This window comes from Nyctereutes procyonoides, unplaced genomic scaffold (genome assembly GCF_905146905.1).
Source record: "Nyctereutes procyonoides isolate TBG_1078 unplaced genomic scaffold, NYPRO_anot_genome, whole genome shotgun sequence".
Classification (NCBI taxonomy): Eukaryota; Metazoa; Chordata; class Mammalia; order Carnivora; family Canidae; genus Nyctereutes; species Nyctereutes procyonoides.
This window is the reverse complement of record NW_026575051.1, coordinates 57,557,797-57,585,472: the sequence shown is the minus strand read 5'-3', so window position 1 is coordinate 57,585,472 and position 27,676 is coordinate 57,557,797. Positions and strand designations below refer to the sequence as shown.

Genomic DNA, 27,676 nt, shown 5'->3' with positions numbered 1-27,676 from the left:
ATCCCAAGTGTGTTGTTGTCATCTAATGTTTTAATCCTGGAATTTTGGAAATCCCTTCCTTTTTTTGTCTGGTTCTTTTTTAGGCAACAAACCTTACTAAACTTCTGACTAGCTTTTTATTTCCTATGTATCTTCTCCTCCAGGATTATTTATCTTTTTATTTGAGTGCTTCCTTGATGCATATTTTCAGATTGAGCCTTTATGCAGCAAACCTCCAGTAGCCTTGCACACCTGATGAGGTCTTTATTATGCCCTCACATTGGAAACATCTACCTTCAAAGTTCTTTCCCTTCAGAGCTTTAAAAATATTACTCCCTTGTCTTTCTGTGTCAGTATTACTATTGAAAAATTTGGTATTAGCTTGATCCTTTCTCTCTCTCTTTCTCTCTGAAAACTTTTAGAATTTGCATTTAATCTCAACATACTTAAATTTCACTATGCTGTGCCTTGGTGTGGGTCTTTATATCTTGTTTGGCCCTTTCTAAACTCTTAGTCTGAAGTCTTGAATCTTTTTTTTTTTTTCCATTCTGGGGAATTCTTAATTTTCTTCAAATACTTTCTTTTTTGTTTATTTCACCATTCTTCTTTCTTGTCGCCTATTATCTGGATACTGAAATCTCTGCTTTTATTTTCTCTGTCTCTGAACATATTCCTTCATTCTTTTCTTCTTCCTTCTGCGTGGATTCGTCTTTCTGAAATTCCATTGCATCACTCTGTTCTCTTCTTGCATCCGTTGTACTACTTATCTATTGTGTTTAACTCCTATATTTTTCTTCTCCATGTTTCCCCTTGGTTTGTTTTACCATTTCTGCTTTCGTACCTTAGAGGATATCTATTATGCTAATTAAAATTGGTCTGTCTGCACAGTCGTGCTCCATGTTGTATGAATTCATCTGTTGCTCTTCTGTGATGGTGGTTGCACGCTTCTGGTGTCTATTTTGGTTTGAGATTTCCTTTTTCCGGAGATGCAGCTTCCCTGCCTGGGAATCTGTACCAAGCCAGGGCCAAAGCTTAGGCTTCAGGTTTCTGCCTCTGAGGGGATATAAGCAAAGTAAGAAGGGAGACCCAGGCACCCCCAAACCACTAGTCCCTCTGGTTTGCTGCCACTCCTCCAAGTGGCCCCTGCTGGCCAGGGGTTCACCTTCAAGCTCTTCCAAAGTGGTGGCACTGGGAGGAAGTGGTCTCCCTTGCTGGTAACAGAGCAGTGGGGCCAGGCTTCTAGCCCTGCAACCCCTGATGCTCCCTGGCCTGTGCTTTCTGAGCCAATTTCTCTGCAGAAGAGGGGATGGGGGGGTTGACAGTGACCCTCCAAGAGCAATGCTGGGATGAGATGAGTGGCATCCTCCTGGCATGGTAAGTGCTATAATGGAGGCCCCGTTGGGGATATGATGGCGGGGCACCTAACCTGGACTTCGGGTGGGCCCTAGTTGGGCCTGGGATGTTTGGGGGGAACAGAAGGAAGTTGCTTATGACTGGGAACTGGAATGCAAAGGCCAAGTCTGAAGAGAGAAACAAGGAGATTATTCAGGACTTTCTAAGCCTGAATAGAGGAGAAGATAGCCCTGAAGACAGACAGAACTTGAAGTATCTAGATACAGCAGATCAGATTTGAAAGATGGTTGCTGAGCTTGGTTTAGGCAGCCAGCACTGGAAGATCCATGTCACCCAGGGGCTCACATTGAGGGAAGAGTGCTCCCCACCAGCTGCCTGTCTCTACTCCGTCATCACTCTTGACCCAGTCTTATCAATTAGCCTTGACAGCTTGGGGGCAGTTAGGGCACCAGGCCTGAATTTAGTGCCAGGTAGTCCCTGATGGCTTTCTAGATCTCTTGGACCCTGTCACCTTGATGGAGCCATACTGCTGTTTGCAGGGGCCAGCTCAGCTGCCGGGCTGTGCCACCCTGGCTCTTCCTGCCTTCAAGCCTGCAAGTACTGACTGCTGCGGCCCTGGCTTTACCAGGAGCCTAACTTCCTCTGCTCGTGTTGCAGAGCAGCTGCTTTTAGGTAGTGTGACTGGGCCAGCAGGACACACATTTCACTGTGAAACCTGAAGCTATTGCACAGCCCTTCTAGGAGGTGACCGCTTCCCCTTTTCCAAAATTATGATTTCTTGTTGAATGTGTGTGTGTGTGTTTGTGTGTGTGTATAGATATATACATATATATATTTCTTTTCTTTTTTTTTTTTAAAAGAAAGGCATAGGAGTGTTTTTTCTTCTTTGAGGACTTTGTGTAAAATCAATGCAGGGGGTGTTCAGCTCAGAGCAGAGATTTAGTTAAGAGAAAAATGGTCCTGTGTTTTGGAAGGATGCTGTGTGCCCGCCATGGGTGCCTTGAGACCTGGATGCCCTCGATGAGGGTTTGTGTTGGTGGGTACCCAGGAAGTGCAGGTGGGGCTCATCGTCTGCACTCGTCAGTATAGAGGCATTCTGTCAGAGATCCAGGGAGCTCTATTCTCTGCCCCTTCTTTGCCCTGTGCCTTGAAAAAGAAAAGATTAAAATGCCATACTCCCAAGAACACAACTTTATATTTGAAGCCTTTTTTATTTTTTAACGGAAGAGAGATTGGAATAAATATTTGATGACCATTAGTAGAAACTCAAAGGCTTTTTTTTTTTTTAAAGCCTGATCTATTGGTCACAGTTACTATCTTTTCATCTTATTAAAATCAGGATGTAAATACTGGTAGGTTGAAAACTTTTCATTTTGTAGTAATTATAGATTTGTAGGAAGTTGCAGAAAAGGTACAACAAGGAGGTCCTGTGGATATGGTTAATTATTTTTTTCAAAATGAAAATAGCTTTATCATCTTTTTCTGATTACATATAAATGACCTATAGTCCTTATAAGAATTTCAAACAATACACAGAATGTAAGTGGAAAATGAACATCACCTGGCATCTTACTAACTAGCCATTGCCATTACTGATACTTTGGGCCATCCTTCCAAACATTTTTCCAGACACACACAAAGATGCCTACATCGTTTGCTGTAACTGGTTGTATAAGAAAGCTGTATTTCACACAATAATACTTTATAAATGTGAAAGAGGAAAAGAAAGAGAATGGCTCCTTTGGAACTCTCTGCTCTGACTTTTAGCCCTAACTTTTGATTGTTACTTATTTGCTGATCTTGTGTGTTCCCCCACTCCCCCAACATTTTGTGTTGGAACTTTCTAAGCCACAGACAAGTTCAAAGCCTAGTACTGTGCATACCCATATGCTCTTCACCTAGATTGACCAATTATTGCCTTTTTTGCTTTATTTCTCTTTATATAAACAATTTTTTTAATGAACCATTTGAAAATAAGCTGCAGAAATCATGACACTTCACCCCTCAGGACTTCAGTATACATCTTCAAAAAATAGGGACTTTTTTTCCTACAAAACTACAATACATAGTTGTAAAGGGAAGGACTTCGTTTTTTTCTTTCTATGTGGGACAAAACCCAGCTTTTCCCTACTGTGTGTTTCTTCCCTGGGAGTCTCCTTTAACTATTCACATCAAACACTTCATTTCTGACACTTGTGGTCCGGATATGGGGAGGTTTTCACCCCACACCAGGCAGCTCTCTGTGACACCATCTGCATGTCCTGCAATTTAATTCAATTCTGACACTCTATTTGGAGACAGTGTCATCCCATAGGTTAAGGGCTCAGTCTCATAGACTGTATCCTTCCCCCTCTACAGAATTCAGGGAAACCCGTTTATACCCAGTTACCTAAGGAATATGTTAAAATATACAAATGAACAGCTAGATGAAGAGGCACATAGGGTGAGGCCTGGGATGGTCCCAGTACAGGAGCTTGTAGAGTTGGTTGCATCACCTTCCCCGGTATGGATGTATTTGCCCATCTGGAAACTCTCTGAACCCCATACTTTTGGGGTTTTTTGGAGGCTTCCTCACATAGGCATGAGCAATTATTTACTTCATTTCCAGCCCCATCTCTGGAGGATGGGGGACAGGACTGAAAATCATGGTTGCTCATCAAGGTTTGGTCTTGCTAGTAACCTGCCACCTTCCAAGAGCCATCCAAGGAGCCCACCCAGAGTCACCTCATTAAGACAAAAATGTTCCTAGTGCTCTATCACTTAGGAATTTTTATAAGGCCTTTAGGGGCTCTGTGCTGGAAATTGGGGGCAGAGACCAACATATATATTTCTTATTATTTCATAATAGTGGTTGCGTAGATTTTTTTTTTTGCCAATGTGTTATAATCTATAAAAGTTGCTCAAATTATCTCAAATTTAGCCAGTGGGAGAGCTTTCAAGATGGCTCCAGGGGTCATTGTAATGGATATACATTTAGCTGAAAAGTTGGGGGTACCATGGCTAGTGTAGCAAGTCATTGTCCCAAGACTTTGGGATTTTTTTTAAAGCTTTTATTTATGTATTCATGAGACAGACAGAGAGAGAGAGGCAGAGACACAGGCAGAGGGAAAAGTAGGCTCCATGAGGGGAGCCCCACGTGGGACTCGATCCTGGGTCTCCAGGATCAGGCCCTGGACTGAAGGTGGTGCTAAACCGCTGAGCCACCCGGGCTGCCCTTTTTTTTAGGGTCTTAATTCTTCATTTCAAAATGGTAATGGTGATGTTAATATTTCTGATGAAGGGACTTGTCAAACTCCTTCATGTATGTAGTAGTCCTCCTACAACTCTTGTATCCCCATTCTGTAGGGAAATGAAGCCCAGGAGAGATCCAGGGATGATAAGGGAGATCCGGGGATGACCAGGGTCACACTGAATAAGTGATGGAATGAGATTTTTAAAACCAAAGCCCATGGCTTTCACTGCTGTGTTAATAATATAGGGGAAGTGTAGATTAATTTCACCTAGGACAAACTTGCAGGAGGAAACTTCAGCTCACAAAAAATATAAAGGTTTATCTCTTCATGATTCTTCTCAAAATTACTTTCAGAAACCACCGTTAGTGGACCAGTCAGACTTCAATTGCTTAAGTAAAATAGGCCAGGAGTTCTTGAATATATTTAGGAAGCTCTTGAATATATTTAGGAAGTTAAGGAAAACTAAGTATTATTTTTAAAAGATAATGTTTTTATTTTAACAGTAATATAGCCAATTCTGAAAGACTGAAATTCATGGAAAGATCATCTGTATCTCATACTATTGCCAATTACTTCAGATGTTTTTGTGTTTCTTTTTTAAATATTTTTAAAAATTTATCTAATATTTTAATTAGATATGATCATAGTATCTCTAAAGTGTTGTCTCCTACTTTTCTTTTTAAAGATTTTATTTATTCACAAGAGACACACAGAGAGAGGCAGAGACATAGGTAGAAGGAGAAGCAGGCTCCTTGGGGGGAGCCCAGTGTGGGACTTGATCCCCAGGCCTGGGATCATGCCCTGAGCTGAAGGCAGATGCTCAACCACTGAACTACCCAGGCGTCCCTGATTTGACAATTGTATAGATTACAAAGTACTCACCACAATAAGCGTAGCTACCATCTGTTACCATACAAAATAATTACAATATTATTGACTATACTCTCTATGTTGTACTTTTCATCCCTATGATTGATTTATTTTATAACTGGAAGTTTGCACCTGTTAATCCCCTTCACCTATTTTGCCTAACCCCTACATCTCTTCCCTCTGGCAACCACCAGTTTGTTTTCTGTATTTATGAGTCTGTTTCTGGTTGGTTGGTTTGGTTGGTTTTTTAGATTCCACACATGATATGGTATTTTTCTTTTCTGTCTGGTTTATTTCATTTAGCATAATACCCTCTAGGTCTATCCATATTGTTGCAAATGGCAACATTCCATCCTTTTTTATGGCTGAGTAATATTGCATCCTGTCTGTCTGTCCATCCCATATCTTATTTGTGCATTTGCTTATTGCTGGACACTTAGGTTGCTTCCATACCTTGGCTATTGTAAATAATGCTGCAATAAACATGGGGTGCATATATCTTCAAATTAGTGTTTTGTTTTCCTTAGGTAAATACCTAGTACAGGAATCACTGGATTGTATGTTTTTTTTTTCTTGTAAAGATTTATTATTTATTTGAGGGAGAGAGTGGGCATGCAGGCACATGGTGGGAGGGGCAGAGGGAGAGAAAAAATCAAGCAGACTCCACACAAAGTGTGGAGCCCAACAGGGGGCTCAATCTCATGACCCTGAGATCACTACCTGAGCTGAAACCAAGATTTGGACACATAACTGTGCCATCCAGGTGCCCCTTGTTGAGGAACTTACATACTATTTTCCATAGTGGTTGCACATTTAACATTCCCACCAACAGTGCATGAAGGTCTCCTTTTTTTCTACATTCTTGCCAATATTTATTGTTTCTTGACTTTTTTTATACGATTCTGGATGGTGTGAGATACTATCTCATTGTGGTTTTAGTTTGTATTTCCCTGACGATTAGTGATGTTGAGCATCTTTTCATGCATCTGTTGGCCATCTGTATGTCTTCTTTGGAAAAATGCCTGTGCAGGTCCTCTGACCTTTTAAAAATTAGATTTTTTTTTAGTATTGAGTTATAGGAGTTCTTTATTTTGGATGTTAACTTCTTATTGGATATATCATATGCAAATATTTTTTTCCCATTTGGTAGGTAGCCCTTTTGTTTTGCTGATGGTTTCCTTTGCTGTGCAAAAGCTTTCTAGTTTGATGTAGTGCCAGTTGTTTATTTTCACTTTTGTTTCCCTTGCCTGAGGAAACAGATCCAGAAAAATACTGCTAAAGTTGATGTCCAACAGATTACTACCTATCTTTTCTTTTAGAAGTTTTATGGTCTCAGGTCTTCTATTTAGGTATGTAATCTATTTTGAGTTTATTTTTGTGTGTAGCATAAGAAAGTTTTCTAGTTGCATTCTTTTAATGTAGCTCTCTAGGTTTCCCAGGCACCGTTCAATGAAAAGACTGTCTTTTTTCCATTGTATATTCTTACCTTCTTTCTTGTAGATTAGTTGGCCATTTAAGTATGGGTTTATTTCTGATCACTCTATTCTGTTCCATTGATTAGTGTGTCTATTTTTATGCCAGTACCCATACTATTTTGATTACTGTAGTATTGTATAGTTTGAAATCAGGGAGTGTGATACCTCCAGATTCATTCTTCTTTCTTGAGATTGCTTTAGGCTGTTCAGGGTCTTTTATAGTTCTCTACACATTAGGATTATTCCTTCTAGTTATTTGACAAATATTAACATTATTTTGTTAGGGATTGAGTTGAATCTATAGATTGCTATGAGTAGTATTGACATTTTAATAATATTAATTAATTCTTCCAATCCATGATTATGGTATATCTTTCTATTTATTTGTGTTGTCTTCAATTTCTTTCATCAGTGTCTTGTAGTTTTCAGATTTTTAGTCTTTCATGTCCTTGGTTAAATTTACTCCTAGGTATTTTTTTCTTTTTTGATGCAGTTGTAAATGAGATTTTCTTTTTCTTTCTTTCTTTAAAAAAAAAGATTTATTTGTTTATTTGTTTATTTATTTATTTATTTATTATTTATTTATTTATTATGAGAGACACAGAGAGAGAGGCAAAGACATAGGCAGAGACATAGGCAGAGGGAGAAGCAGGCTTCTCACAGGGAGCCCGATTGTGGGACTTGATCCTGGATCCTGGGATCATGCCCTGAGCTGACGGCAGACACTCAACCGCTGAGCCATCCAGGTGTCCTGGATTGTTTTCTTAATATTTCTTTCTGTTAGTTCATTATTAATGTATAGGAATACAACAGATAATTGTATATTAATGCTTCTACAACTTTACTGAATTCATTTATTCTAATAGATTTTTCGGTGGAGCCTTTATGGTTTTCTATATATAGTATCATGTCATCTACAAATAATGACAGTTTTACTTCTTACCAGTTTGGTTGCTTTTTATTTCTTTTCCTTGTCTGATTTCTGTGGCTAGGATTTCCAGTACTATGTTGAATAAAAGTGGCAAGAGTGGACATCCTTGTCTTGTTCCTGATCTTAGAGGAAAAGCTTTCAGCTTTTCACCATTGAGTATGATGTTAGCTGTGGGTTTTTCATATATAGCCTTTATTCAGTTGAGGTATATACTCTCTATCCCCACTTCATTGAGAATTTTTGTCATGAATGGATGTTGGATTTTGTCAAATACCTTTTCTGCCTCTAAAACTAAAAATTTTTATGACAAAAACCTACAAGAACTTTCATTTCCATAAGAATCAATCATTAATTTTTGTTAATCCAGTTTTTAAAAGGAGTCTAGATAAAAATGTACCAAATAGTCAGGGCGGGGGCATGGCCTAGAGGGAAAGGCAAAGGTACCAATGGTAATATTATAAGATGGGAGGAATATACACTGTACAATGAAAGCATGGAGGAAAGGAAGTAATGGTTGCACCTTGAGGAAATATTGTTCACCAACAAGGTGAACTTTGAACTAAATATTTTAGGATGGATATGACCTGGCAGAGGTTGGGAAAAGAGATTCCTATAAAAAGTAAAGAGTGCACAAAGTCAGAGAGGTGGCAAAGACCTTGATGTGTTCGGATGTGTGCAGTTGGAATTCAGAAGACTGGAGAGATTGATAGCAAAGAGGCTAGTTAGGTGGGCAGTGGCTAGGTGGTATAGACCTAGACTGGAATGTGAAAGGGGTTAGAATAGATCCATTAAAAACCACTGGATAATTTTGAGCCATAGAGATCTTGCATCTCATTTGCATTGCAAACAGTTTCCTCTGATGTCAGTGTGTAGGATAGAATCCATCTGCAAATGACAAAAGTCCTGAAAGGGATCTGTTAGGATGATATGGGTGATATCAAGAGTTAATCTGAAACAGGTACTATGTTATATGGTAAATTTACATCTTTAGTGTACAAATTACAAGAATATCTGATGTACTAACAACTTTTCAAGGTTTGTAACATTTCTTCTGGTCCACATCAAGGGGAATGTGTAGTGCCTGGCCAAGGAGTGGAGGCAGCAAATGTCACTCTAATTCCCAGTGTTCATAAAGTGTATGACTCCACACCCCCATTCCACTCCATCTGGGACCATGTCCTCTGAGACACCGTAAGATTCTAGCATGGGTGTAAATCAAAGGGGAACTTAGCACAGACACAGATTTCTGGGCACCATTCCCAGGCTTCTGATGCAGAGGTCTGGGCTGGGGCCCAGGAATCTACATTTTAATCAACACTAGAGTTGAATCTGTTGGATGCACTTTCTTACACCTAAGTGTTATAATTTATGGGGCCACTTGTTTGCCATGTAGTGGTATTAAGTATTATTCAAGCATAAGCTGCTGGGTTTCAGATGAGATCTTTGGTTAGTAGCCTCACCAGTATGGCTTATTTTCACTGTTTTGCATTTGTGGCTTGTTCTTAACCTTTTAACTAAACCAACTATTACCAAGACCATTTCAACACTACTTCTCCTCTCTGGTCTTTTTTGTAACAATATACCAGAGCTCATGATAAAATCTATGGGAGTAAAGTAATATCTTCATGTGAGGTATTTTTATTTCTCCAAGAGTAACTATTTATTGTCTTAAAGAGTTTATGTGCTGAGTTCATTCACTTGAACAGTATAGTCACTATCAAATATAGGGTTGGAATGTTTGTTTCTGTTAACATACAGTGAAATTTAAATAAAACATTGCTTTTCTCTTTTTAAAATTTACTCTGCTTAGAATTATTTTGGTGGAAAACTTTCTGCTCAAGGGAAAATGCCTTGGATTGAATATAATCATGAAAAAGTTTCTGGCACAGAATTCATAATTGACTTTCTGGAAGAGAAACTTGGAGTGAATTTAAACAAAAACCTTGGCCCTCATGAAAGAGCCATCTCCAGAGCAGTGACCAAGATGGTGGAGGAGCACTTCTACTGGTGAGTCCCCCAGGCGTGTTGGGTGAGTGCCCAGGGCCTGTCCCCAGCCTTTGGAGTAAGCCCAAGTTCTGTTTCACTTTTCAGACATTCCCCAGCCTTTTCAAAAATTTCTACATTCTGACCAACTTAGGGGTCAAAGTTATAACCGATAAGTTTCTAGGTATCTAGAAAAAAGGTAGACATTTTCTGTAGAGGCCCCGCTAGCACATGTTTTGTGCTAGGCTTTGTGGGGCCATGGATCTGTTGCAACTCTTTAAACTCTTCCATTGCAAAAGCAACCATAGATGACATGGAAATGAAGAGCATGACTCTGTTTCAATGAAACAATAAAAACACTGACATTTGAATTTCATTTAATATGAAAAGTTATTCTTTTGATTTTTTTTCTCCAGCCATTTAAAAATGTATTTTTAATTTTTTAATTAATTAGTTAATGAATTTATTTTAGAGAAAGAGAAAGAGAAAGAGAGAGAGAGAGAGAGAACAAGTGCATGTGAGTGGAGGGAGGGGCAGAGGGAAGGAGGGACAGAGAATCCCAAGCGGACTCCACTCTGAGTACAGAGCCCAGCATGGGGCTCGATCTCATGACCCTGAGATTGTGACCTGAGCTGAAACCAAGAGTTGGACCCTTAACCAAATGAGCCATCTAGGCACCCCTCCAACCATTTAAAAATGTAAAAACTTATTAGGCTATGGGCTGTGTTTTGCTGACCCCTGATTTAGACCTCACCTCACTGAGGTGAAGAGGATACTTCTTTTTTTTTTTTAATTTATGATAGTCACAGAGAGAGAGGAGAGAGAGAGAGAGGCAGAGACACAGGCAGAGGGAGAAGCAGGATCCATGCACTGGGAGCCCAATGTGGGACTCGATCCTGGGTCTCCAGGATCGCGCCCCGGGCCAAAGGCAGGCGCCAAACCGCTGCGCCACCCAGGGATCCCTAAAGAGGATATTTCAACTGACTCTGCTCTTTACTAGTCCAAACTGCTGAATTAAAATGCTATTATATCGGACACCCAGAGGAGGGAACAGAAGACTAAGTCAGGATAGAAGCCTTAGGTAAAATGAATTATTCAAGCTTTGTAAAATTATCGTCAGTTTTCCTTAGACGACAAAAGCTTTTCTGTGTTCCAGAAGTAAAGTGTACTTCTGCTTTCTGAGTGCTCTTGCCCCGCCTGGCTGACCCCTAGGTTGCATCCCTTGTCTGAAGCCTCACACACTGCGTGGATGAGTTGCCTGTATTCTGCATGTGCCATTGTGCTGGCTGTGACATGTGAGTTAATCAGGCACAGGGCTTCTTGGCTTATAAACTCATCGTCTTGTGGGATTTTCCTTTGTCTTTCATCCATTTCCTGGAGTTTTAGCACCTTTCTATACACCCCAGTAGATGAGTTTTCTCTATGATTTCTCTACACTTATCTTGTCCCAAAGAGCTAATTAAGAATCGTTAAGCCCTCTTTTTTGGGCATTAATTGTTATTAAGGGGTCAGTTGCTCACCCAGTAGCTTTCGCCTCCTCCACACTCAGTGTGGGGTTGATTGTCGAAGGTCTTCCCTATCACCTTCCTATTTCATCATTTCAGCTCTCTTTCTACATGGAAACTTGCTTGTTCTTTCTAAATGGAAAACTTGCTGTTCCCTCTCTTGGATTTTAAGCGACTCTCTATTTCTGTTTTCTTTTTCTGCTTGCAGTCCTTGCCCCGTTTATCCCAGGGCAGATCCGAAGCACCACTTCTTTCCCCCCCTCTCACTGTAGAGGTGAAGGGGGTGGGGGCAAGGAGGGAACCCAGCAGAGAGTAGAGGCAGGGGTGCAGATTAGCATGGTAGTAATCACAGACTCTGTGTTCCTGGAAAGCACCCAGGTCTTTTCTTTATGGTACTTGTGGAGAACTGATGGGGCTCCCATCTTCAAGAGCGCAGGAGTTACAGCATGGGCCAAGTGAATGACTGCATGTCATGTACTTAGTCTCAGGGAAAAGCCTGTGGGACAGAGCCCATCTCATCTCTTAAGAGGTTCTAGTCCCTACTTGGCAGCAATAGAAAGAAATGAAGAACCAGCACAGGGTCACCCTGACCCTCTGTGCCTTCTGTTGATGCAGCCCTCCAAAGTGCTACCTTGTTTGATTGATGGGCCCATTAATGCGGAGAGCTCTTGCTTTGTGAGCTGCATGGAAAGAAGCTGAAAGTCACCTTACATTTTCATTAGTACTTGCGCTACAACTCTTGATTTTTGTAGTGGTTCATAAAATGTACATTCCAGTTAGAAAGACTTTGATCCAGCAAGATTCCCAAGTACCAGCTGTCCCTGATTTTTGCTCTCAGTGTGTGGAGACATTTCATATGTTTACTCCCTGGTAGAAATTCATCCTCTGCTCTTTCCCTTCCCTTCTCTCCCTGCAACAGCCCCAGCTAATACATGATGGGAGGCAGCTCTAGGTGGTGGAGGGAAAGGTATTGGGGGGTGGGAAGTGAGTGGGAGAGTTGGGAGGTGGTATCCTGGTGTGGAAGAATCTTAATTTTATGGACCATAAACACACAAGTGCTTGGGGGAGTTGCTTAGGTCGTACATAGACCTTTCTAAGGATAATTTTGTATCTGTAATCCACTTTTTAATTGCATTTTGTAATTCAGAGCGGAAGCTAGCTACTGTGTCTCATTTGTGTCTCCTCAAAGGTTATTTTGAGGAAAATATAATGAAGGTGGGAGGTCAGGTCTTCTTCATAGAGGTAAAAATATCCAGCGAACTTTCTTTCTTTTTTTTTTTTTAAAGATTTTATTTATTTATTCATGAGAGACACACACACACACACACACAGAGGCAGAGACACAGGCAGAGGGAGAAGCAGGCTCCATGCAGGGAACCTGATGTGGAACTCGATCCCAGGTCTCCAGGGTCATGTCCTGGATTGAACGCGGCACTAAACCACTGAGCCACCGGGCTGCCCTCCAGTGAACTTTCAAAGAAAAATTCCCAATTCCTTCAATTCCCTTCAGTCCCTAGCAGCAGAAGGAAAAACAAACCTTCTTCTGTTTCATAAGGTTTCCCAACCTTTAGCTATCTTCTTGCTTTGGGGAGACTTTGAACAGGCATTCCCTAGAGCTCTAAATCCCAAAGGAGAAGAGACACCTGTCCCTCCAGTAAGAAAATGCCTGAGGCAGAGTTTATGGACACTCCTTGTCAGGTTCCTCTTCTGCTCCCCACTTTCTTGTCAGAGGCCACACACAGAATGTGCACCCATGGAAACTGGGGCCAGCATGAGGAATGGACCACCCTATATAGGAAAATATTACAAGGATGAGATTTTCATGAGAGCTTGTTAAATTCTAACAATCTGAGCTCCAAGGTTGTGTCTGTGTTTACAGCGGAGGAGATGAAATCCACTGTTTGAATCAATTGATTCGAATTATCTGGAGTTTTCAGACATGTTTATTTTGGTCCAAAATTGCAAAAACACTCCAGGTGTGATATTTCTGAAAAGCGAAGACAATGGAAAGCTGGCATTGTTACATAAATACCATCACATCATCCTGGGGCTCTGTTTCAGGTTTGGTCAAATAAGCACACTTAGCTATAATGAGTTTTTCTTGAACTTGAAATCCATACCAGTATGTCCCACTTGCATAACTATGATTGAACATGGAGAAGACAGGTTTCTATCCTCTTTGTTCCACTGAGCGCTTAAGTTAGATCCAACACATGGAAGTTGGTATAAAGGGAAATACGAGAGACACGGGGTCAAATTAGTGGAATGAAATTGAGCTCTGGTAACAGACACTACAGCTTCATCTATATGACACACTAGTGCACCAAGAGTCTTGTAGCCCCACAAGGAAGTGTGTAGCGCACTGTGGTCAGGCCATCTAGTCATACCACTTTGACCCATTAAAATATAGGTGTTGGAACATATTTGCATCTAGGCTGGCCATGATTTTTCAATTTTGAGGTTGGCTTTTGGTATAGTTTCACTGAATGGGGGAGGTGGAGTCCTTACTAAGATGACTTACCCAAAATCTTGTCTAAAAGCCTGGAGTCTCTCTCCATGATTAAAACTAGATTAATGTGATCCCCTCTTCCCTGTTCCCCCTGCCCCCTGATTTCAGATGTAGTGAAAGGTCCTGCTTGGAAGGGTTAGTCTAGGGGCTGTGCAACTCGGTGGAATCATAGAAGCTTATCATACGCTCTTGCACCCCCATGCATTTAGAAGACAACCGAAAGATGACAGGATGTAGCGGGATATGGAGAAAGGCATCTGTGGTCAGGAAGGCCACATGCTGAGACTCAGTCATCAAACAGTAGATTCCGTGGGTTGCAGTTTTCCACATGTTAGCATCATCTCTTTGCTATGGGCCAGGCCTCATGTTAGGTTATAACAAGAGAGATCTTCATTGAAACGTCAGGGGTCAGCGCTTCTTTCCTGTACTCTTGATCTCCTTTAAAAATGTTGAACAGTATTTATTCTTCTGTTCTGACTAGGATAATCAATTTTTAAGAGAAACCTTGACCATGTTTTGCAGAAGAGATCCAGCACATCATTTGTGATAAAGGAAATGAGAATCAGCTTTCTGAAAGAGGTTCTCAGAATGATGAATTAATTGTTCAGCTTAGTCTAGTTTCCAAACTGGCCCTCCCTGCCCTTGCCAGTTGATGATTCACGACTCCTCATGGAGTGGGCCTCTTCCCAGTAGAGAGTGATGTGGGTCTCAGAAGAGAACAGTCAGCCCCTTCTTCATTCTTCAAAGGCATTTCTGTTTTTCCTTCGTCCTATTTAAATATTGTCAGCCCTTAGAAACACTACTTAGCAGTAGCTGGCTCAGGAGTAAAGCTTTTTTACCATTCAGTCAATAATTCATTCTTTCAGTAAACTTAATGAATGACTCTTAGTGGCCATACTCCATGCTGGATGGGGGGAAGCAAGACACTGTCTCCGTCCTCAGGTGACTCACAGGCTGAGGGAGACATTGACCCATCATAATGGTGGGTGCTGGGGGAAGAGTTTGAAGACCTGAGGAAAGGCAGCCAGCACCTGCTAGAGTGATGGGGGAAAGGCTTTCCCAGAGGAGATGGTACCCCAACAGAAGCTGGGGACTGTCAGGGCTGGGTGAAAGGGGCTGGGTGGCAGGGGATTAGGATATCTAGGCAGAGGGAACAGCATCTGCCAAAGTTTATACACGAGACAGAGGACCCTGGGGAGACACACGTGGTTCTGTGTGGCAGGTACACAGGAGGCAGTGCAGGGGGATGGGGCCAGGGGCCAGCCGTGCCTGGGTGAGACTGTAGGAGGGCTGCGTGCCAAGCTAAGGGGCTATGGGGAGTTAATGAAGGACTCTGACTGAGGAGCAGCCTGATGGGATTAGATTTGTGTTTTAGGAGATCTTAGCGGCTGCCTTGGGACAAATGGCTTGCTGAAGGGCATGGACGGGATGTCAGGAGACCTGCTACGAGACCGCTGTGCTCAGGGGTTGAGAAATGATGGAGGCCTGAGCTACAAGCTAATTGAGTTAGAGAAAAGGGCAGATTCACAGGGTGACTGGCTTGTCAGGAGTGAGGGATAGAGAGCAGCAAAGAACACATCCTGGGATTCTTTGGGGCTTGGGTGAGGAGAGACAGACTCAAAGGAAAGGAAGATCATTGAGTCCAGTTTTGGATATAGGCTTTGCAGTTCCCAAGGACCCCTCACAGAGATCCCTGGGTGTCAGGACAAGGGTCTGGGCTGGGTATGGGTTTGGGAGTCATCACTTTGAAATCATGGGTGTGAATTAGATCATGCCATGACGGTGGAGTAAGAAGTAGGAAGAATAGTGATGAAAATCTTGGGAACTTGCATGAACATGCAGGAAAAGCAGTAGAGAGCTTTAGAGAGTAAGCCAGGGGAGAGCTCTTCTACAAGAGATACCAACAGCGTTACACGTTGAGGAGAGTTCAAGAAAGATAAATAAACAAGGAAGGTTTATGGGCACTGGGATGGCTCATTCAGTTAAGTGTCTGACTCTTGATCTCAGCTCAGGTCTTGATCTCAGGGTCATGGGTTCAAGCCCCACGTTGGGCTCCATGCCCAGCATGGAGCCTACTTGAAAACAAAAAATAAGGAATGTTTATTTGGATTTTGCAACAAGGAGGTGTCATTGATTTGGATGAGAATAGTTTTGGTCAAGTGCGAATAGTTTGCTGGAAGCTTGGTCATGGAAGGAGGTGGGTTCTTGGTTGTGAGAATATGGAAGTGTGTGTAAATGAGGTTTGCTGCCTGTAGTGATTGATTTAGGATCCCATGAATTACTTGTTTTCTTTGGTATTTAAAGTTTGTACCCACTTCATAGGGGTTGACTCTTACACAGCCTGCCTGGCCCTCATTTGCTTCTCTTCCCTGACACTGGGCTCAGGATTAGGCACAAGGAATGAAAGAGGGAAGAAGTCAAGAGCAGGGTGGCAAAGAGAAGAGAGGAAGACCACAGTTTCTTAGGTTACCTCTAGCTACAAAATTCCAGATCAACCTAGTGTTCCTCCTTCTGTGCCCTCCATTCAACCCACTAATGCAGGTAGAGAACCTTACACCATTGTATTGGTGGGGTCTCCTCCAGCTTAGCTGTGTGGCCCAGAACAGCTACCTCTTCCATCCCCATCTGCTACTTGAATTCATCAGTTGTGCAAAGCTCTCTCCATCACTGCATTCTCATCCTGTGCGCATTTCCTGCTTGATGGTGGAAAATGGAGTCACTAGGCAAGAATTCTGAACCTCTCTGCAGCCCCTTCTCTTGCAACATTCTCCACCTCTCTTCTTCAGAGCAAGGGGTGTCTCTATTTCTCTCTATGCTGGCCCTTCCAGCCTTGCCTTCTCACCTTCTAACTTGCCCTTGACTTGTGTAAGCCTTATACCTAACACCACACCTTAACCCTAGAAACTTCCTTAGGTAATGTGACCCTTCTCCTCTGACAGCTTTAGCACTCACACTGACAAACCCTCACCCACAAATTCTCTATCTTGAGTCTAAACCTATCTCCTGAGTCCTCAACCTCTGGAAATTCTCACTTGGGGGTTCCATGGGATCCTCAAATGAAACCGTTTGATGTGTCTTTCATCATCTAAATCTGTGTGTCTGCCCTTATTGGTTAATGGCATTATCATCCACTCAAGTCATCAGCCTGAGAGAAAATATCTAATCTCTCCTTATACCTAATCCATTGATCAGGAGACTCTTTCTCATATTCCAGAGTTTCTCCTCTGCATTCCCTGCACACGCTCCCACCACCTCTACTATTGCCCTTGTTCTTAGGTCTTGCCATAGTCTTCCAAGCAGCCTTCCTCCCAGTGCTTTCTCCATGTGCAGCCCTTCCTTCATATTGCCACAAACCTGATTATGTTTCTTGACCGCTTATCACTTTTCAGTGGTTAAAGCGCACCACCCTTTGTCTCAGGCCCATCCAGATCTGGTCCTGGCCCACCCTTCCAGCCTTTACTCTTAGCTGCTTCCCAAGGCATCCTGTACCCACCCCAGCCAGTGCTCCTCATGCATACCATTCCTCTTCTGCTCTGCCTGGTGAGCTTCTGCTCATCCTTTGGGATCAGTTATGTTTATGATAAAATCTGTGTAATCCATCTACGAAGAATACATATATATTTTTCACATCAACCTGTCAGTTTGGAGCCACCACATTCCTCATTTTTACTCTTTTGGTGCTTCCTAAATGCTATTATGACCTAGCTATGCTTATTTTGGGATAATTTAGTTTTATTCTCAGTTCATGGACTTGCAGAATAATCAAGGATGGGATAGCTCTTTTCTGTGTGCCTTTCAGTCTAGTACAATTAGAATCAAAGAGCTGAATTATTTTAATAGAATATGAAAATTGATACTTTAATTACTACAGGTATAGAAAGAAGAACAAACAGGAAAGTATTTAGTTTGCATGTTTACAAAGAATTTACTAGAGTAAATGTGAGATCTTTTATATCAAAAGATCCATTGACTTCTCTGTATGTATTAGTTACCACTGCAATGTACTTTTTCCTATTTTCAGCAAAATCCATTTCTTGACTCAAGACTTTATTTTGAGAGATTTATAAAAAAACAAGTATAAAGCTCTCTAACAATATTTGTAGGCATTATTTTAAAAAATAATAAGAGTAATGGGTACAGTACAGAGAGTTATGTTGAAATTGGTTGTAGGACTTCTCAGTAAAAATCAGGAATGCTTAAAAATTTTTAGGGAAATCTGTTTTTTATTTTCTTTTTTGTAGAAGAACGAACACTGGAAAGAATAAAACTGTATAAGATGATCAACATTTCAGGGACTTTTTTTTTCTTTAAAAAATTGAGGTGGAAAAGTAGTTATAATGTATTGTAATTTCTTGTGTTCTCTCTGTAAAAATGTTTTTCACTCTTCTGATTTTTTCAAAATGGCCATTATTGCTATATCGACCAACACTAGGAGGAGAGATGACTGTCAGTACATCTTTTATTGCTCATTATGGGGAAAAACTAAAATATCTTATGTGGGCACTCCTACAGCTACGTTTTTCTCAGCCTTCAGGAGAAAACCCTTTTAACTTCTGTCTACCAACACTATTAGCCATAGAAACATTCCTGCAATTGCACAGGTTCAGAGACCAACATCAGTCAAGGCCCGGGTTCTGTAGCCAGCATACCACGCAAACAGGGAAGAGCTGCTGAGCTATCTGTGCATGTCCCATGGGAACACCGGGAGAGTTTGCCGCAAGCACCACCCAGATGGGAAAAATGACTCAACTGAGTTCCTTCCGTATTTGTGTTCACTTTAGAGTTCTGGAGAACAAACTGAAACAGTTCTCCAGACTTTCTGGAGAGCAAATAATATACATAATATTTACAATTTGTGTAGTTTATACTAAACACAGACAAGTATATCTCCTCCCTACTCCTCTGTCAAAAAGGCAAAAACCTTTTGAAAAAGCTCTTTGATGTTGTAAAATATAAAATGCATTAAAAAAACCCCACATTCACTAATTGTCCAAAATAAAAAAAATGCAGCTTACTTTTACTTAACACAGAGCATATACCTGCATAACCATGACTTACATCAAAAAAGACAAGGAAGCCAGCACTGCAGTCACTGTGCCTCCTTCCTCTTGTCCCCATAGGTATGCACTGTTCTGCCTAAAAACCTTTTGAAGTGGGTTTCTACTGTTTTCCGTGGGGTTGCCTAGGCGGAAGCAGGAGTGCGGCCTTGGGGAGGTGGGGGGGTGGGGGCGTGGATCTGAGGGTGGGTGCCAGGAGAGGTTGGTGGAATTGTAGCATGGCATCGTTATCTGGATTTGTTTTAGTTTCTCTTGCAGACCTGAAGCCTAGGCATTGACCAGAAACTGTTGTAACATGTGCCATGCAGACTGCTCTTTGTGAAAGCTGCTCTGGCTCATTTCCTCCAGAGTGTGCTCCCTCCTGACACACTCACTGGAAATGGACTCTGTGGAGCGGACGTGTATCTAATGCCCAGTAGTAACCTGTTTCCACACAATTCCAGGACGTTAGCTTATTGCCAGTGGGTGGACAATCTCAATGAGACCCGGAAGATGCTCTCTCTTAGTGGTGGCGGTCCCTTCAGTAACCTGCTGAGGTGGGTCGTGTGCCACATAACGAAAGGAATTGTGAAACGCGAGATGCACGGCCACGGCATTGGCCGCTTCTCAGAGGAAGAGATTTACATGCTGATGGAGAAGGACATGCGGTCCTTGGCAGGGCTTTTGGGTAATGTACCACACCTTCTATTCTATATTTTATATCCTTACTTTTTTGCATGATTAGTAAAGCAATATTAGTTGACTGATTTAAAGTTTCATTTGGGTTGGTTTCTTTGCTTGCACACGTAGGTCGCAGTCCCACCATTTAACCAAATCCCCTATTTTCAGGAGCAAGCATCTCTCCTCTTGATCACTAGTGCCAGGCAGTCTAGTGTGTCGAGGCCCACGCCAGGAGAACGTAGGACGGGGTGCGGCCTGACTGCCTGGCTGGAAGTGCTGCTGGCCACTCGGAATGTGTTGTGAGCCAAGGGTGATTCTGAGCAAGGAAGTTCTTCTGTTTATACACAGGCCAGGGTGAAAGGGCTGCTTGGTAACACATCTGCTTGCAGAGTTGATTGTGTATCCATGGACGTCGAGCTGCTAGAAAGGCTGGCAGTGCTGGTTCTGACCCATTCCGGGCACACGTGCCACGTTGGCATCCCTCACCCCTACGTTTCCATTGGTAATCTTAGTCATCTTCTTGCTAGCATGTTGTGAGTCTTCTGATTTTGTATTTATTGCCCATGGTAGGTTTAGCTGTGCTTGGGAAGCCCCTCAAAGAGAAGCCCGGAGCAGCCTATGTCCGGGTGGGCAAGGCTACCGAGAGTGGAGTTAGGTGTCCTTGCTCACCTTGTTGGCTAGAGGTGGCCGGGCTGATGTGACTCTGTGCTGGTCAGAGCTCAAGTCTTAGCTATTAGTTGTCAGTTCAGAAACACATCACTTGAATTTAGGAGCTTCTGTGTGTGAAATGATGGTTTCTCTTGGGGACAACTAATGTGCAGGGAGCCAAGCCCTCTCTGAGACTAGTCATGTGACCTGGCCCCTTGGGACCGCGTATTTCACCTGGGGAAGGTGGGCTTTTGCTATCTTTTGGCACCCTCATTTCCATTCTAGAGCATATTGTATTCTTCACCTCCTCTGGGGAGTGGGGTTTGGGGTTTGTTTTGTTGAAACCCATGTGGTGCTCCAGGAACTGGGGGCTGTGCTAGGTAGGACCCGCCCCTTGCAGGGTGACTCACTCTGACTGGCTCCTTCCCTGTACTGGACTCCAGATGCTTACTGGACCTGGTGTCCTCCCCTGAGCCCTGGCCTGCCGGTGGAGATCCCAACAGCAGATCCAGCTCCTGGCCAGCTTTGGTTTGTGGGGATGGGGTTGATGCTATCCAGACCTTCTGGTGCTCTGCCTTTCTAGGCCCCAAAGGGCTTGCCTGAAGGAGGTGTGAGTAGAATTAGCTTCAAGTTCACTTTGTTCCCATGGAAACAGTACTGGACTCGCAGCCTCACAGAACGTGGGCCATTTCCTCCTTAGGGAGCAGCTTATCTGCTCCCAGCTTCCTTTCTAGCTCACACTGTGGGGAGCCCTGGCAAGCCAGATACTGAGTCCTCAAAGTTAAGCCAGAGATTATGCCAGTAAAGTGCTGATCTTTTCTAAAAACTTCATAGTGTTGGTTCCTTAACCAGGGAGGGGTGATCACTTTTCTGGAGCACTTCTGGTTGGCAGAACCAGGGAGCAGGGGGACGGCGAAAAGAACAATGATAACTGCCCCCGTTTCTCTGACACTTAATGACTTAGCAAAATGCTTCTTCCCCAGTTACGGCGAGATGGGAGATAGATCTATCGTCAGTAGCTAGGTTGGATACCTGGCAAGTATTCCAAACACCATCAAGTCTAGATGGTTTCCTGAGATATGAGACATTGATTTGGCTACTTGAAAAGCAGGAGTTTGCTGGAGTTCTCTTCCATGGGCGGGCCTGGAGAACACTCTAGGCTCTCATAGGAGAAGCACTTTTGTTGCCGTTGGGGAGGGAGAGGCTCTTTGGCTGAACATCAGAGATGTGGCCTGTTTGTTTGTTTTATAGCCTATGAGCTAAGAATCATTTTTACATTATTAAAATGTAAGGGAAAAAATGCAACAGAGATCAAATGTGGCCCAGAAAGCCTAAAATATTTATCATCCGAAGCTCCATAGAAGTTTGCTAACCTCTGCTCTAAATGAGTACCCATGTTTAGGTTGGGCTGTGACAGGTTCCCTGACAGAGATCTGTGCTTGGTGCTCTGGAGACATGGCAGGAGCAGGGGTGAGATGGGGTGGAGAGCTTGGGAGGGCCAGAGAAGAGGCGGCAGTCATGTGGCCTCAGAAGGTAAACAGTTGTCCCATGGAAGAAAATAAGGAGGAACCGTCTGGGCAAATCATAAGAAAAGGAGTTATGAGTGAGGGGCATTTTGGAATCGTGGTCAAAATGAAGGTTAAAACGTAGTTTGGGGCCATATTATCAAAGGTAGTAATTATGCTGAGAGACTTTATCATACAGAAAACATGGAGGTGGTGCAGACTTCTGAGTATTAGAGAGAAAGAACCATATTTGTGATTTAGAAAAGTGGCTCTGTTGGTGTCATAGCAGATGGCTTAGGCCTGAGTGGGCAAGTGGTAAAGAGATACTGAAAATAGTACATATCTATAGATATAGTTTAAAAAATTGTGATTAAATTAAAATAAAAAAATTAAATTTAAACAAAAAAATTAATTGAAAAAGATGATATCTTAATGTTGGAAAGGAGGAGACAAAATTATTTATAGAAATTTATGGAATTATATAGCTAAAATACTAGGGAATCAAAATTACAGTTAATGAGACAGTTCAGTAAGTTTACAAAATTATAGACATCCAGATGGCCACCAGACACATGAAAAGATGCTCAGTGTCATTCATCATCAGGGAAATGCAAATCAAAACCACAATGAGATATTACCTCCTCAAAAACACAGGAAACAACAGTCGTTGGTGAGGATGTAGAGAAAGGGGAACCCTCTTTGGTGGGAATGCAAACTGGTGCAGCCATTGTGGAAATCTGTATGGAGGTTCCTCAAAAAGTTAATAATATACTACCCTAGGGTCCAGGAATGGCACTATTGGGTGTTTACCCCCAAAATACAAAACCATCAGCTCAAAGAGATACATGTTTACATGCACCCTTATGTTTATTGCAACATTATTTACAATAGCTAAACTATGGAAGCAGCCCAAGTGTCCATTGATAAATGAATGGATAAAGAAGATATGAGATGTATATATATGTGTGTATACAAACATATATATATATATATATATATGAATATTACTCAGCCATAGAAAAGAATGAAATCTTGCCATTTGAAATACCATTGACAGAGCTAGGGAGTATTATGGTTAGTGAAATAAGTCAGAGAAAGACAAATACAATCTCAAATATGATCTCAGTCATTTGTGGAATTTAAGAAACAAAACAAACAGGCAAAGGAAACAAAAAAGGAGAGAGAGACAAACCAAGAAACAGACTCTTAACAATAGAGAACAAGGGGATCCCTGGGTGGCTCAGCAGTTTACCTTTGGCCCACGGAGTGATCCTGGAGTCCTGGGGTCGAGTCCTGCAGGCTTCTCCCTCTGCCTGTGTCTCTGCCTCCCTCTCTGTGTCTCTCATGAATAGATAAATCTTTAAAAAACAAAACCAAAACCAAAAAAAACAATAGAGAACAAACTGATAGTTACCAGAGGGAAGGTAGGTGGGGGAGGGGGAAAATAGAGGATGGGGATTAAAGAGTACATGCATCATGATAAGATAAAATGATGAAAAGTTTACAAAGTTACAAACATGTAAATCTTGATATCGCAAATAACCAATTAGAAAATATAATTTAAAATTTCCATTTATAATAATAAAATCAAAATATTAGAAATACGATATATGAGAAATATTATAAATATTAAAATATTAGAAATATTATTAGAAATATTAAAATATTAGAAATGATGTATGAGAAATATTCATGCCCTACAGAAATAAAATTAAGCAGTCCTAATAAGAGATCGAAAGTTTTTTTTAGAAAATGGAGAGTAGAGACGCCTGGGTGGCTCAGCAGTTGAGCATCTGCCTTTGGCTCAGGGCATTGTCCCAGGATCTTGGGATCAAGTCCCGCATCGTGCTCCCCAAAGGGAGCCTGTGTCTCTCTCTGCCTGTGTCTCTGCCTCTCTCTGTGTGTCTCTCATGAATAAATAAATAAAAATCTTAAAAAAAAAAAGAAAATAGTATACTTTCATTCATTCATTCGAGAGTGATGCCTCTAAGCCAGAGATCAAACCCGGTTCCATCACTTCCTAGCTCTGTGACCTTGGGCAAGTTTCTTAACTTCTCTAGGCCTGGGTTTCCTTATGTGTAAAATGGTGAAAAGAAAAAGAGCACATGTAACGTGCCCAGAATAGTGCCTGGCAGGTAGTAAGCAATCAAGTAACAAGTAAGTGTAAAGCACAACTGTAACAGGGCAGGAAGCAGAGGTTTGTGGTGCTGCGAGAGCTGATGATGGGGGTAGGCTTGCCTAGTCTCCAGTTGGGCATGTTCCCACGTCTCCTTGGGGCAGGTGTGTGTGTTTGAAGCAGAGATACCACACAGAGTGGATGCCTTTCACCTCGTGTGAGAATTGCATATATTGCCTATTTCTATCCCTTCCCCAAGGGATAAGAATCGAAAAAGCACAGAAGACATAAAAATCAAGAACAGAAAAGTTAGGTTTCTGAGAAGCAGTGTGGCTGGAGACAGGAAATCTTGTGGCCACAGGAGAGAGGGATTTCTGGAGTCAGATCCCCAGGGTTCGGGGTTCGCATCTTGGGCTCTACCACTTAGCAGCTTTGTGACTTCCCATGAACAACTTGAACTTTTTCATCTACAAAATGAATGTGAGAACAATGCCTACATCATAGAGTGCGAGGACTCAATGAGCATTTATGTAATGTACTTAACCATAGTGTTTGGCCCATAAAAAATGCTGAGAAGTATTAGCTATTATCATTATCACGGTCACAAGTTTTGTATGTACCAGGACTCAATCAAGAACATTGTTTTCTGAGAAAAAAGCCTGAAAAAACCTTTCCTCTCATTTTTAACATTTGTTAATTGTAGAGACTTGGGGAGGTTCAGAAGAACACAGAGAAGGAAACTAAGTCACCGTAACCTTATAACTTACTGCTTGCTAACTACCGTTGTCCGTTTGGTATACATCTTTTCAATATTTATTATTTATATTATTTTTATTTATATTATATTTATGATAGTCACACACACACACACAGAGAGAGGCAGAGACACAGGCAGAGGGAGAAGCAGGCTCCATGCACTGGGAGCCCGACGTGGGATTCAATCCCGGGTCTCCAGGATCGCGCCCTGGGCCAAAGGCAGGTGCTAAACCACTGTGCCACCCAGGGATCCCCTCTTTTCAATATTTTTATGTGTAATTTTGAAACACATATATTTCTGTAGATGCACACATACACGTAATTTTCCAACCTATCTTTTCCTCACTTAATATATTGCAAATATTTTTTTCTATACTATATAATGCCATGTGCCAGGTATCACACTTGATGCTGTGAAAACTGACACAAAACTCATCAGCCAAAACCCTGCTTTGCCTTGCCTCTTTACATATTTCTGTTCTACCATTAATCCTGAGTCTATAGGTATGAATTTGACGTGGAAGGGAAATAAGACAGAATGAATATAAGAAAATAAGAATACAGCTGTGTGTCCTGAGTTAGCACAGAGATCTCCGGCTCCTATCATTTGACAGGGGAAGTAAGAAAGAAGATGGAATCTGGTACATGGTGGTGGCAATACCACCCGTTTGGCAGATGAAGAAACTGAGGCATGGAAAGGTTGAGTGACTTGCCCACAGTTACACAAACAGTAAAAAGAGAAGTTGGTGAACAAGTTGGGCACAGCCCTGAGCTGCTAGAGCCACGAGGGAGATAGTCGCAAACATTTATAAAATGGGAAGACTTGTGAGAAGTACCACGTAGAGAAGTACTAGGTGCAAGGAAGGAGCTTTTGCAGGAGAGACTAGCGTGGTGATGGTGGTGGTGGTTGTGGTGGGGGCAGTTATGCAAGGCTTCTTTGAGAAGATGACACTTCCAGCCTCTGAAAGAAAAGCTAGAATTAGGCAGGTGTATGTGCGAGGAGGAGGGACGTTGTGGGACAGGAGACTAGCATGGAACGTAGAAGGGACATCACATATGAAGGCTGTAACATGAAAAGCAGCCAGAAGGAAAAGATGGCTCTAGTGTGTTAGAAACCGTGTGAGAACTGAAGTGTGGCATGAGGTAGAGGTAGGCAGGGGCTAGATCACACAGGTCTTCTATATCGCTTAAATAAGCTTGGCCTTTGTTCTAACAAGAATGGAAGCTGTCAGAGGTTGAAAGTAGGGAAGCAGCGTGACCTTATTTATATTTATGCACTGGAGGGGCCAAATGTGGATTTGGGGGCCCAGGGAGGATGCTGTTGCAGTCCAGGAAAGATAAGCTATGGTGATAGAGTTGGACATAAGATTATGGTTTGGAGCCATATTCTAAAGCAGAATTGACTACAATTTGGTGACTTGATAGATGTGTGTGTGGGGACAAGAGGCAGTGATGGAGAGGGCCAGGGTTAGGAATAACCAAATTCTTGACATGAACACTTAGTAAACGAAATATTCAGAGTTGGAGAATGCTGGAGAAGAGGGGAAGGTCATGAATTTCAGGAGTACGCAGTCTCAGATCCCTGTGAGACAGACACAAGTGGAGACAGAGCATATGATAAAGGTGCCCTTTTGAATCGGTACAGAAAAGACAGATTAATTCAGTAAATGGTGTTGTGACAGCTGGCTAACCATTTGGGACAAAATAAGTACAGTCCCCCTGACTTTATGTCATACACCTGAATAAATTCCAAATGGATTAAGCATTTAAATGGAAAAAAAAAACCCTAATGGCATCAGGTTAAAATATGGGAGATGTTTATATAATCTTGAACTTGGGAAAGCTTTTCTAAATATGGTACCAAAGGGAGAAGTGACAAAAGAAAAGTTGGGTTGCTAGATTTCTTGAGAAAAATAAAGCCACCTGGATGTCAATAATGACCATAAATAAAATTAAAATGGAAATGAAAGATGGAAAAATGTTTGCAACATGTGACAAAAGAATTAATGTAACCATTTGAAGAACTTCTATAAATCAGTAAGAAAAGTGAATACTTGAAGGAGAAAACTGAGCAAAAGTCATAAAAAGAGAATTGGCAAAGATAACACAAATGATTAATAAATACATGAAAGATGTTCAACCTCTTTAGTAATCAGAGCAACGCAAGTTAACAAATGAGGCACCACTCTGTCAGCCAGGTGGGCAAAGTTGTTTTGTTTTGTTTTCCTTTAATGGGATGCATTGGTGGGGGTGTGAAGGAGGCGCTGACATACTCTATGGATAGGAATAAAAATTAGTACAGGGACGCCTGGGTGGCTCAGCAGTTGAGCGTTTGCCTTTGGCTCAGGGCTTGACCCCGAGGTTCTGGGATCAAGTTCTTCACTGGGCTGCCCGCAGGGAACCTGCTTCTTCTCTCTCTGCCTGTGTCTCTGCCTCTCTCTGTGTCTCTCATGAATAAGTAAATAAAATCTTAAAAAAAAAAAAAAAAAGAATGGATAAATAAAAATCTTAAAAAGAAAAAAAAACCAAAAAACTAGTACATACTTCCTGGAGTTGAGTTCCACAGTTTCAAAAGCCATAATATTTTACATATTTACTTATTAAATAATTCAAAAAATCAGGAATCAAAGCTTTAAACCTTAACAAGAAGAAAAAGGGAGAAATGTCAAATTCTGTGCTTTGGATCCCAAACTGAGTCGCACAAATATAGGGTGGGGGGAGAGACATGTGAAAGAGAGACTTTTAGGATTATAGTGGATTTCATTCTGTCACCAGTGTGATGGACTATCAAGGAAGCTAATGAAAACCTAGCTTATTTAACGCAGCATGGTGTCTCTAGATTTATTTATAAACAGGATTATGAAACATTGCAATGTTTTTTTCCCCAAGATTTTATTTATTTATTTGATACAGAGAGAGTGAGCACAAGCAGGGGAAGTGGCAGGCAGGGGGAGAAGCAGGCTTCACGCTGACCAGGACTCCATCCCAGGACCCTGGGATCATGACCTGAGCCTAAGGCAGACACCTAATCAACTGAGCCACCCCGGTTCCCAAAACACTGCAATCTAACAGTTATTAATAATGTGGGTTTTCTGT

General features: G+C 41.9%; 1 protein-coding gene across 3 annotated transcripts in view; it reads left to right on the top strand.

The window, feature by feature from the left end:
• The window catches only part of FAXC (failed axon connections homolog, metaxin like GST domain containing), a 76,708-nt gene that overhangs the window by 7,690 nt on the left and 41,342 nt on the right, over positions 1–27,676 (top strand). For all 3 annotated transcript variants that reach the window (XR_008665134.1, XM_055330717.1, XM_055330716.1), the window contains 2 exons: positions 9,652–9,848; positions 19,339–19,562. Coding sequence is in view for 2 of the 3 variants with exons in the window: in XM_055330717.1 (XP_055186692.1) it covers positions 9,652–9,848; positions 19,339–19,562 (421 nt within the window). In the remaining variant the exon portion in view is untranslated. The remainder of the gene's footprint in view (positions 1–9,651; positions 9,849–19,338; positions 19,563–27,676) is intronic.